Source organism: Pinus tabuliformis, chromosome 2_1 (genome assembly GCF_031772625.1).
Source record: "Pinus tabuliformis cultivar Carrire ecotype Pingquan chromosome 2_1, CPIR1, whole genome shotgun sequence".
In the NCBI taxonomy this organism is placed as follows: domain Eukaryota; kingdom Viridiplantae; phylum Streptophyta; class Pinopsida; order Pinales; family Pinaceae; genus Pinus; species Pinus tabuliformis.
In genome coordinates this window covers 610,793,421-610,805,087 of record NC_142299.1, presented here as the reverse complement: position 1 = coordinate 610,805,087, position 11,667 = coordinate 610,793,421, and the positions used below count along the sequence as shown (strand labels likewise).

The 11,667-nt window shown below is 40.1% G+C and overlaps 2 protein-coding genes across 2 annotated transcripts; both read right to left on the bottom strand.

Moving 5' to 3' along the window:
- Window positions 1-2,393: 2,393 nt before the first annotated feature.
- LOC149201992 (uncharacterized) lies at window positions 2,394-2,883 on the bottom strand. Its single transcript, XM_089399876.1, has 2 exons — window positions 2,731-2,883; window positions 2,394-2,642 (listed from the first exon to the last, which is right to left on the bottom strand). Exons 1-2 carry the CDS (start codon window positions 2,878-2,880, stop codon window positions 2,466-2,468), a joined length of 327 nt encoding a protein of 108 aa, XP_089256002.1. The 5' UTR covers window positions 2,881-2,883; the 3' UTR covers window positions 2,394-2,465.
- A 6,709-nt stretch (window positions 2,884-9,592) lies between these two features.
- On the bottom strand, window positions 9,593-10,828 carry LOC149201991 (uncharacterized). The gene is made up of 4 exons (XM_089401431.1): window positions 10,717-10,828; window positions 10,507-10,661; window positions 10,343-10,418; window positions 9,593-10,206 (listed from the first exon to the last, which is right to left on the bottom strand). Exons 1-4 carry the CDS (start codon window positions 10,826-10,828, stop codon window positions 10,166-10,168), a joined length of 384 nt encoding a protein of 127 aa, XP_089257557.1. The 3' UTR covers window positions 9,593-10,165.
- Between the last annotated feature and the right edge of the window lie 839 nt (window positions 10,829-11,667).

Below are 11,667 nucleotides of genomic sequence, written 5' to 3'. Positions count from 1 at the left end.
TGTAACTTCTATTTAAGTGTTTATTAAAATCATTTACTAAAGTGTTATAAATCCTAAATCCTAAACCCTAAACACCAAATTCCAAACCATAACCCCAAACCCTAAACTCTAAGCATTTTATAACATCTTGAAAAAAAAAAAACTTTTATTTAAGTGTTTATTAAGAGGATTTACTAAATTCTTATAAACCCTAGACTCTTAACCCTAAACCCTAAGCAATTTATAACATTTTAAAAAGTGTTTTTTAACTTTTATTTAAGTGTTTTTTATAAGAATTTAATAAAGTCTTATAAACCCTAAACCCTAAGCATTTTATAGCATTCTCAAAAGACTTTTGTAACTTTTATTTAAGTTTTTATCAAAATAATTTACTAAGGTGCTATAAACACTAAACCATAAAAGCTAAACTGTGATGACCCCGTAAATGTAATTATTTAAAATTTTACTGTGGTAAAAACTGAATGACATTGAGAAACTTATTTTCTTTTAAATAGTAATTGTTAATTTTAAATATGCATTAAAGTAATGTTTAAAGAATTACTCAGAAAATCATTGGGGCTCCCAAAAGGGAAAGCAGTTAATGAAACTGAAAATAACCACCTCCCTTAACTGGAAGGATTTCCAGGAAAAAGGAAAATGGGTGGATAGTTTTCTTTCTGTGCTGTAGAGACAGACAGAAGAGGAAAAAGGAAAAACCTTGTTTTGGAGAAAGTCTGGTAGTGACCAGATAGTCAAGCACTGAGTGCTGTCTTACTAAGGATTGTGATCCGGTAAGGATAAGCTCGGGGGGAGGCTCAGGTCCCAGAGGACAAGTCTCACGGTTGGGTGGATAATGAGCTTGACATAGAGATTTAAAGGAGGTTCCCTGAAGAGATTTCCTACCAGCAGTAACAGGTAAGTAACTAGAACTCTGAAGTATCTGTAGTTGTTTATACAGTACAGGTAATTTAGAATACCAATAGCTAACAGCGACAGAATCTCTATAATATTGGTAGATAGTATAACTGTAGCTGCTTATGCAAGAATCAGAATGCAGACTGTTATGTTTGGATAAATACCATAGTTACCCGCATAACTGTAAAGGAAAATAAACTGTTGCAATAACATGAAATACGTTAGCTAGAGATAGGGTTAGAGTATGCAGGTTGGGTAACATGCGAACAGGCCCGAGGTCCTGTAGGAGGATCAACCCTACCATATAAGGAACATAGAAGGTCAAAGAACTATTAGCTGTATAACTATAATCTGGAAAAGAACCCCTTTAGATAATTCTTAGGTGGTTAGACCAGAGGGTCGGAGTGTCGAGATCAAACCCTTATGACTCAATTTGGGGTCGAGTCCGTGACAGGATTGACTCTGTGGATTCCTGTGGCAGGCCGTAGCCGGTCTCTGCCAATATTCCTTTCAAAGATAAACAGTTCGAAAACCTAGCTTAACCCGTGCATGGCTTGCAAATAATAATCAAATCTGAGCGGTAATACTGTAGACAGATTTTCATAGCCTTAAACCTGAATATGCGACAGCGTGATACATCAACGTATAGACCGTATTCGATCTTTAACAATGAAACAATATTACTTCCTCTATAGATAAACAACATTATTTTATCAACAGGTAACCAGTACCTTTCTATAAATCAACAGACAGTATCGTGTATTCGGACGGTTAGAGTCAAGCTATAACAACCAGAGGAATCATCCTACCCTAGTTCACGGGTAGTCATGTGTTAAATAGTGTAATCACGAAGAAAACCAGAACTGTTGTGACCGAAATAAAAGCTGGCTAAACCATAACATTCATAACAAGAGCTATAGAGCAAATCTATATAAGCGCACCGGATCTATTTCTCAATAATAAAGGAACAACATAAAGTTTATATCCAAAGTCTGAATGTAAGACCGAAGGTCTTTCTCTTGCCAGAACTCAACATCGAGTTCGTCCTTACATCTATAGAATGAAATGCAGGGCGAACTCGTTTGAAACCCTTAAGTCCGGCTGTAGAAAGGGACAAATGCCGTCATAAATCAAAGATATGGTAATACGAGATTAGAACCCAGAACGAGAACTTAAATAAGCAAACTGTATAATGTTCAAAGCCGACCCTTACTGGGAAATTTCATGTGGAATATGAAAATAAATTGTACAGTTAACATGGCATCATATTTCAATAAAGGACCGTCAAAACCATATGGTTCAGTTCCAAATAAATTAATACAATAGAAAACTTGATGGGTATGTAAAGTCCGCCATCGATATAAATGAGACATTACAAAGATTGTGCAGTAGTTACACAGGCACAGTCGAGCTGTATAGTCTCATGGACTTGAGACTCAGACTCAAACCGCCGTGGAAAGGAGAAAGATTAACCAGCTTCCACCAAGATCAAACCCTACGCATGGACCCGTAACTCATAAGGCCCTTGACCGCCATCTGCGTCAATGGTGGAGGAATAAGGCGGCTGGGGTTTACACATAAACCCGGAAATATAAAACACAGAAGAAATATAACCTGAAAAACGTGTAACCTTGAGCAATTACCGTAAGGTAAGTTGGGAATGACTGTGTACTTGTAATCATTCGGGAGGTAAACGCCGGCGAGGAGACCATACCGCCAAAGGAACCCTGATAGAGGATTACCTCCATCTGTCAAGCAACAGTATGCAATCGTTACTTCATGTATTAACTAAACTGCTCTAAAATCAATGAGAACAATTAGAGGTGTAGCTCTTACCCCGCAAATCCAGAGATTTACATCCACGGAGCGAAGACACCTTGGTGAAGATGCATGTAGACAAGAAGCGGCAGCAGAGGAATGGCGCCGGGATATGAGACAGACATTCAGATGCAATGGAGAAATGCTCAGAGCGTCGGAGCGCTGCATAATGACCAGCCAAATCGCAAAGAATCCAGAACATAGGGTTTATAAACGTGAAGTCTAAACCCTGAAACATGGAGCCATCTCCGCCCTCGATCCTTCCCGGAAATCTTACACCGCCGATTATGGCGGTAAGATCAAAGTGAAGGCGCGGGAAGGTTCCAGCCTGTAAAGCCATGCCAAACCACGTGATCCGGCTAGCAGTCTTAAAGGCAGGTCCAAATGTCCAGCGGAGGGAGCGCCAGCGTATATGTTGGTTGGATTATTGATAAACATATAATATATATTAACCTTGGCATAGTACCAACACAACACGGTACCATTATGATGATTGACATATAGGTTATACCATAACTTAAACCGTTGATTTGATAACAGAGGTAACTACATGCCAATTATAAACGATAATAGTTTATGTGACTAAGCTTATGATGGTGTAGATATCATAGTAATTGTTATGAATGACATGATTGCATACGATTAAGTTAATGGTGGTATAGACATCATAACGAAAATTTTTTTACATGCTTAAAGACAGGATAGATATGTGACAATTGGTATCAGAGCCCGGGTTGCCATACTGTGGCCTTTGGGATATGTATAGCATGTTTTCCTTTAAAAGAAAAAAAAAAAAAAAGTCCTTATAGTATTGATGTTTCTTGATTTGAGGTGGTAAAATTGTGCCAGAAGCTCACAATGTTGACTGTTTTATGATTAGAACAGACCAGAGAATACAGGGAAAAATGAATCCGGGGAACAACCCAGAGTTGTGGATACAGTTGGGAGAGGAGACCCGTAGTACAAATCTGGCCATATTATAAATAGTTCAAGAGCTGAAGAATGAAATGGCTCGGTTGCGTGAAGACAATGCACATTTGACAATGGAGCAGGAAAGGATATTAAAAAGTTTGTCTGACAAACAGAACCCGCCACTGGCCAACCCTAGTGCAGAGAAACAGAGAATGACAGAGGAGCAGCATTATCACGCAGAATCTGAGATTCCGGAAGATGGAGAAGATCAATCCGATAATGCCTCAGAACAACAGACTTCAAAATGACAGAAGGTGGAATTGCAGGGAGAATTCCAGAAAATCAAACCCCCGCACTACGATGGAGAGCAAGAGGAAGCAGCTGAAGCATGGCTGATTAACATGAATAAATATTTCCAGCTATATGAGTATGACCATAACCTGAAGGCGAGATTGGCCATTTTTCAGTTGTAAGGGAAGGCAACATTGTGGTGGGAAGAAGTTAAAATCGTAAAAGGGGTAAGTGAGTGAACCATAACATGGGAAAAATTTCAAAAATACTTTAAAGAGAGATATTTGACAGAGCGCTTTTATGATGAAAAAGCAAAGGAATTCCATGATCTGCGATTGGGACAGCAGACTATGGATGAGTTCATCAACCGTTTCACCTCCTTGCTCCGTTATGTACCCTACCTTAAAGAAGAAAAAGCAAAGGTGCAAAGGTTCGTTAGCAGCTTGCCCATGTATATGAGAGAAAGGATTGAATTTGACAATCCCAGAACCATGGACGAAGCTATTCGTAAAGCCAGAATGTGCTACCAGCAGAACAAACAGAAAGGGGACAGTTCCAACAGGAAATGGAATGAGAAAAAAGGTAGTAAAATTGTGGGAAACAATAGAGGAGGCCGGGTTGGTGGAGCTAAAGGAAGTGTCAAAGGGCAGAGTAGCAGAGCAGCACCAAGAAGCTCATTCAGGCCCAAGCCTGTTAGTGAAACTAGAATGGGAGAGCCATCCATCAAATTGGATAATAAGGGAGTAACCAGACCCCCAATACAATGCTGGGGCTGTGGCGGACCACACTATGTCAATAACTGCCCGTAGCGGAAGGGAACTGATCAGATCTCTCAGATTCATGAGGCATCAACCGTGGGCAATGTGGGACGAAGTGTGCACAAAATTAATGCAGCCTTGGACGACCGCCAGGCAGAATATCAGCCCACCATGGTAGAATTTGAAGCCTGAAAAATTCAAGAATCCGTGGCTGGTACAGCTAGCTACAGGGGCTAAAAGACGAGTAATGGCAAAAATCAGAAACTGTCCCATAATGGTGGCAGGACAGCCGGTGGTAGCAGATCTGAACATGCTTCCACTTGGGTCTTATGACATCCTGATTGGGATGGATTGGTTAGAAAAGCATTGGGCTTTAGTGAACTGCAAAATGAAAGCTATACGATTCAAGGATGACTCGGGAATGGAACAGGAGATGCAGGGAATTAAAAGGCCAGTGCAGGTCCGGCCAATCACTGCATCCCAGTTAGTGAAATGCATTCGGAAAAGATGCCAAGTGTATGCCATTCAGGTAAATTATGCAGAAACCAAAGATAAAGGGAGTCCGCTAGACCATCTTCCAATAATAAAAGAATTCGTGGATGTGTTTCCGGAGGAAATTCCTGGATTACCTCCGAAGAGGGATATTGACTTCACCATTGAGTTAATACCAGGTGCTGCCCCAGTTTCGCGGACACCTTATAGGATGAGTGTACCTGAGTTGACTGAGCTGAAAATGCAATTACAAGAATTGTTGGATAAAAATTATATCCTTCCCAGTGTATCTCCATGGGGAGCACCGGTGCTGTTTGTCAAGAAGAAAGATGGAACCTTTCGAATGTGTATTGATTACCGGCAGCTGAACAAACTCACAATCAAAAATAAATACCCCTTACCTCGGATTGATGAGCTTTTTGACCAGGTCAAGGGGGCGACAGTATTCTCCAAAATCGATCTGCGATCTGGTTATCATCATATCATAATTAAAGAAGAAGATATTGCTAAAACAGCCTTTAGAACCCGATATGGGCACTACGAATTTGTAGTGTTGCCTTTCGGATTGACTAATGCACCCGCCACATTCATGTGTTTGATGAACAACGTGTTCCATCAGTTTTTAGACAAGTTTGTACTAATATTCATTGATGATATTCTGATCTATTCTCGTTCCAGGGAGGAACACGAGGAGCACCTCCGGGTAGTGCTGCAAACCCTGCGAGAGCATCAGCTGTATGCTAAATTCAGCAAGTGCGATTTCTACAAAGAAGAGATTCAGTATTTAGGCCATGTGATCACCAAGGAAGGGATTGCAGTGGATCGTGAGAAAATTAAAGCCATAATGAATTGGCCTGTGCCTAAAGATGTGGCAGATATCAGATCTTTCATGGGGTTAGCAGGGTACTACAGAAGATTCGTGGAGGGTTTCTCGAGGGTGGCATATCCTATCACATCTTTACAGAAGAAAGGAAGGACATTCAAATGGACTTTGGAATGTCAGCAAAGTTTTGAACGACTTAAACACTTACTCACTACGGCTCCCGTTCTAAGCATAGCTGATCCTAATAAGGATTATGTTGTATGTACTGATGCTAGTCGGGAAGGTGTTGGGGGTGTACTAATGCAAGAAGGGAGAGTTATCGCATATGAGTCGAGGAAGCTGAAAGAACATGAGCAGAAGTATTCTGCCTACGACTTGGAGTTGGCAGCCGTCATACATGCCCTTAAAATGTGGTGACATTATCTTCTGGGTAAGAAATTTCTGTTATTAACAGACCATCACAGCTTGACAAACTATTTCAGTCAGCCCACTCTGAATGAAAGGCAAGCCCGTTGGGCAGATTTCCTAAGTGGATTCGATTTTGATATCAAGCATCTGAAGGGAAAGGAAAATCGCGTAGCAGACGCTTTAAGCCGAAAAGTACAATGTTTATATGAAGTTACTCTCAGCAAGTGGGAAAACTCCTTGCAAGAAAAGATTAAAACAGCAGCAAACCTGGATGCCGAATATCAGCAAATGAAGCAACAAAAGTCACTTTCCAGCCAGGAAAACCAACAAGGGTATGAAGTGAGCAAGGATGGAATGTTGTTTTACAAACAAAGACTGTTTGTACCAAATGACAATAATCTTAGAAACTTAATTCTAAATGAGTTTCATACCAGTCACTACTCAGGTCATCCTGGATACCAGAAAATGCTTGCTGCACTTCAGAAGGAGTACTACTGGCCAGGAATGAAAAGACATGTAGCTGAATATTTAGCGCGATGTTTAGAATGCCAGCAAATCAAAACAGAGCATCAGCATCCAGCTGGCTATTGCAACCCCTACCAATTCCGGAATGGAAATGGGAAATTATATCCATGGATTTTATAACTGGGTTGCCTAGAACAGAGAGGAACAATGACTCTATTATGTTGGTCGTTGATAAATTGAGTAAAGCAGCCCACTTTATTCTGGTGCAATCGACCCACAGGGCAGTCCAAATTGCACACATATTTATGCAGAATGTGTTCAGACTCCATGGGCTTCTGAAGATTATAATCTCAGATCGGGATGTAAAGTTTACATCTGCTTTTTGGAAAGCATTATTTGCAAAACTGGGTACACAGTTGAACTTTAGTACAGCATACCATCCCCAGACTGATGGACAGACGGAGAGAGTAAATCAGGTGTTGGAAGACATGCTGAGAGCATGTGTAATGCAAAAACCGACTCAGTGGGAAGATTATCTACACCTGGTGGAATTCGCTTATAATAACGGATATCATACATCAATCCAAATGTCTCCATTTGAAGTCTTGTATGGACGCAAATGTCGGACGCCCTCAAACTGGAGTGGCCCGGAGGATAAGTTAAGGTTGGGACCTGAAATGCTCAAAGAAATGGAAGACATGGTCAAAAGAGTGCGAGCTAACTTGAAAGCCGCTCAGGATCGGCAAAAGAACTTTGCAGATCGAAAAAGAAGATTCAAAGAGTATCAGGTGGGCGACCACATTTATATAAGAATACAAGCGAAGAAGAGTACTCTGCAATGGAGCAGTTGTGCCAAACTCGCGCCTCGTTATCTTGGACCTTTCCAGGTCTTGGCAAGAGTTGGGCCAGTAGCATATCAGCTAGCCTTACCAAGCCACATTAGAATTCATAATGTCTTCCATGTATCCATGCTTAAAAAGTATATTTATGACCCTAAGCATGTGATCAAGTGGCAAGATATACAGGTAAGAGTTGCTTTCAATTGAACTGATTGAAGAAGTGTCAAGAGATAGAAAACTGACACTGTTATTGTTTGCAGGTCGAACCGGAAGGAGAGGTCTTGGTCGAGCCGCTGAACATTCTTGACCAGAGAGAAGTACAACTGTGGAAGCAGGTTATTACCCAAATTAAAGTGCAGTGGCAGCACTATGGGCCGGATGAGGCTACTTGGGAGGATGAAGAGCTTTTTCGGAAAGCTTATCCGGAGCTGTTTGAGGACACTAGACATCGGGACGATGTCCAAACTTAGAGGGGGGAGATGTGATGACCCCGTAAATGTAATTATTTAAAAGTTTACTGTGGTAAAAACTGAATGACATTGAGAAACTTATTTTCTTTTAAAGAGTAATGTGTTAATTTTAATATGCATTAAAGTAATGTGTTTAAAGAATTACTCAGAAAAGCATTGGGCTCCCAAAAGGGAAAGCAGTTAATGAAACTGAAAATAACCACCTCCCTTAACTGGAAGGATTTCCAGGAAAAAGGAAAATGGGTGGATAGTTTTCTTTCTGTGCTGTAGAGACAGACAGAAGAGGAAAAAGGAAAAACCTTGTTTTGGACTAAGTCTGGTAGTGACCAGATAGTCAAGCACTGAGTGCTGTCTTACTGAGGATTGTGATCCGGTAAGGATAAGCTCGGGGGGAGGCTCAGGTCCCGGAGGACAAGTCTCACGGTTGGGTGGATAACGAGCTTGACACGGAGATTTACAGGAGGTTCGCTGAAGAGATTTCCTACCAGCAGTAACAGGTAAGTAACTAGAACTCTGAAGTATCTGTAGTTGTTTATATAGTACAGGTAATTTAGAATACCATTAGCTAACAGCGACATAATCTCTATATATCGGTAGATAGTATAACTGTAGCTTCTTATGCAAGAATCAGAATGTAGACTGTTATGTTTGGATAAATACCATAGTTACCCGCATAACTGTAAAGGAAAATAAACTATTGCAATAGCATGAAATACGTTAGCTAGAGATAGGGTTAGAGTATGCAGGTTGGGTAACATGCGAACAGGCCCGAGGTCCTGTAGGAGGATCAACCCTACCATATAAGGAACATAGAAGGTCAAAGAACTATTAGCTGTATAACTATAATCTGGAAAAGAACCCCTTTAGATAATTCTTAGGTGGTTAGACCAGAGGGTCGGAGTGTCGAGATCAAACCCTTATGACTCAATTTGGGGTCGAGTCCGTGACAGGATTGACTCTGTGGATTCCTGTGGCAGGCCGTAGCCGGTCTCTGCCAATATTCCTTTCAAAGATAAAAAGTCTGAAAACCTAGCTTAACTCATGCATGGCTTGCAAATAATAATCAAATCTGAGCTGTAATACTGTAGACAGATTTTCATAGCCTTAAACCTGAATATGCGACAACGTGATACATCAACGTATAGACCGTATTCGATCTTTAACAATGAAACAATATTACTTCCTCTATAGATAAACAAAATTATTTTATCAACAGGTAACCAGTACCTTTCTATAAATCAACAGACAGTATCGTGTATTCGGACGGTTAGAGTCAAGCTATAACAACCAGAGGAATCATCCTACCCTAGTTCACGGGTAGTCATGTGTTAAATAGTGTAATCACGAAGAAAACCAGAACTGTTGTGACAGAAATAAAAGCCGGCTAAACCATAACATTCATAACAAGAGCTATAGAGCAAATCTATATAAGCGCACCAGATCTATTTCTCAATAATAAAGGAACAGCATACAGTTATATCCAAAGTCTGAATGTAAGACCAAAGGTCTTCTCGTGCCAGAACTTGACCCCGAGTTCGTCCTTACATCTATGAAATGAGATGCAGGGCGAACTCGTTTGAAAACCCTCAAGTCCGGCTGTAGAAGGAACAAATGCCGTCATAAATCAAAGATATGATAGTATCAGTTAAAACCCAGAACGAGAAACTTAAACAATAAGCAAACTGTATAATGTTCAAAGCCAACCCTTACAGGGAAATTTCATGCGGAATATGAAAATAAACTGTACAGTTAACATGGCATCATATTTCAATAAAGGACCGTCAAAACCATATGGTTCAGTTCCAAATAGATTAATACAGTAGAAAACTTGATGGGTATGTAAAGTCCGCCATCGATACAAATGAGACATTACAAACATTGTGCAGTAGTTACACAGGCCTAGTCGAGCTGTATAGCCTCATGGCCTTGAGACTCAGACTCAAACCGCCGTGGAAAGGAGAAAGATTAACCAACTTCCATCATAAAAATCAAACCCTACTCATGGACCCGTAACTCATAAGGCCCTTGACCGCCATCTGCGTCAATGGTGGAGGAATAAGGCGGCTGGGGTTTACACATAAACCTGGAAATATAAAACACAAAAGAAATATAACCTGAAAAACTTGTAACCTTGAGCAATTACCGTAAGGTAAGTTGGGAATGACTGTGTACCTGTAATCATCCGGGAGGTAAACGCCGGCGAGGAGACCAGACCGCCAAAGGAACCCTGATAGAGGATTACCTCCATCTGTCAAGCAACAGTATGCAATCGTTACTTCATGTATTAACTAAACTGCTCTAAAATCAATGAGAACAATTAGAGATGTAGCTCTTACCCCGCAAATCCAGAGATTTACATCCACGGAGCGAAGACACCTTGGTGAAGATGCATGTAGACAAGAAGCGGCAACAGAGGAATGACGCCGGGATATGAGACAGACATTCAGATGCAATGGAGAAATGCTCAGAGCGTCGGAGCGCTGCATAATGACTAAACAAATCGCAAAGAATCCGGAACATAGGGTCTATAAATGTAAAGTCTAAACCCTGAAACGTGGAGCCATCTCCGCCCTCGATCCTTCCCGGAAATCTTACACCACCGATTATGGCGGTAAGATCAAAGTGAAGGTGCGGGAAGGTTCTAGCCTGTAAAGCCATGCCGAACCATGTGATCCGGCCAGCAGTCTTAAAGGCAGGTCCAAATGTCCAACGGAGGGAGCGCCAACGTATATGTTGGTTGGATTATTGATAAACATATAATATATATTACCCTTGGCATAGTACCAACACAGCATGGTACCATTATGATGATTGACATATAGGTTATACCATAACTTAAACCGTTGATTTGATAACAGAGGTAACTACATGCCAATTATAAATGACAATAGTTTATGTGACTAAGCTTATGATGGTGCAGATATCATAGTAATTGTTATGAATGACATGATTGCATACGATTAAGTTAATGGTGGTACAGACATCATAACGAAATTTTTTTTACATGCTTAAAGACAAGATAGATATGTGACATAAACCCTAAAATGTAAACCCTAAACTGAAAAACCTAAACCCTAAATGCTAAACCCTAAGCCTTTTATAACATTTCAAAAAGTGTTTTGTAACTTTTATTTAAGTGTTTATTAAAACAATTTACTAAAGTGTTATAAACCTTAAACCCTAAACACTAAACCCCAAACCCTAAACCCTATACCTTATACCCTAAAACCTAAACCCTAAGCATTTCATAACATTTTAAAAAGTGTTTTGTAACTTTAAACCCTAATCCCTAAAACCTAAACCATAAAACCTAAACCCTAATTAATTTATAACATTTTAAAGAGTGTTTTGTAACTTTTATTTAAGTGTAACTTTTATTTTATAAACCTTAAAGCATAAACCTGAAATCCTAAACCCTCAAACACTAAAACCTAAACCCTAATCATTTTATAACATTTTAAAAAGCATTTTAAACTTTTATTTAAGTGTTTATTAAA

Excerpts from the sequence above, each read along its gene's own strand:
- LOC149201992 (XM_089399876.1), bottom strand. The coding sequence starts at position 2,880 with ATGCAGCGCTCCGACGCTCTGAGCATTTCTCCATTGCATCTGAATGTC. Across the intron at positions 2,643-2,730 it reads TAAATCTCTGGATTTGCGGG|ATGGAGGTAATCCTCTATCA; the intron begins GTAAGAGCTACA and ends GTTGCTTGACAG.
- LOC149201991 (XM_089401431.1), bottom strand. The coding sequence starts at position 10,828 with ATGGCTTTACAGGCTAGAACCTTCCCGCACCTTCACTTTGATCTTACC. Across the intron at positions 10,419-10,506 it reads TAAATCTCTGGATTTGCGGG|ATGGAGGTAATCCTCTATCA; the intron begins GTAAGAGCTACA and ends GTTGCTTGACAG. Across the intron at positions 10,207-10,342 it reads TACCTCCCGGATGATTACAG|ATGGCGGTCAAGGGCCTTAT; the intron begins GTACACAGTCAT and ends CCATTGACGCAG.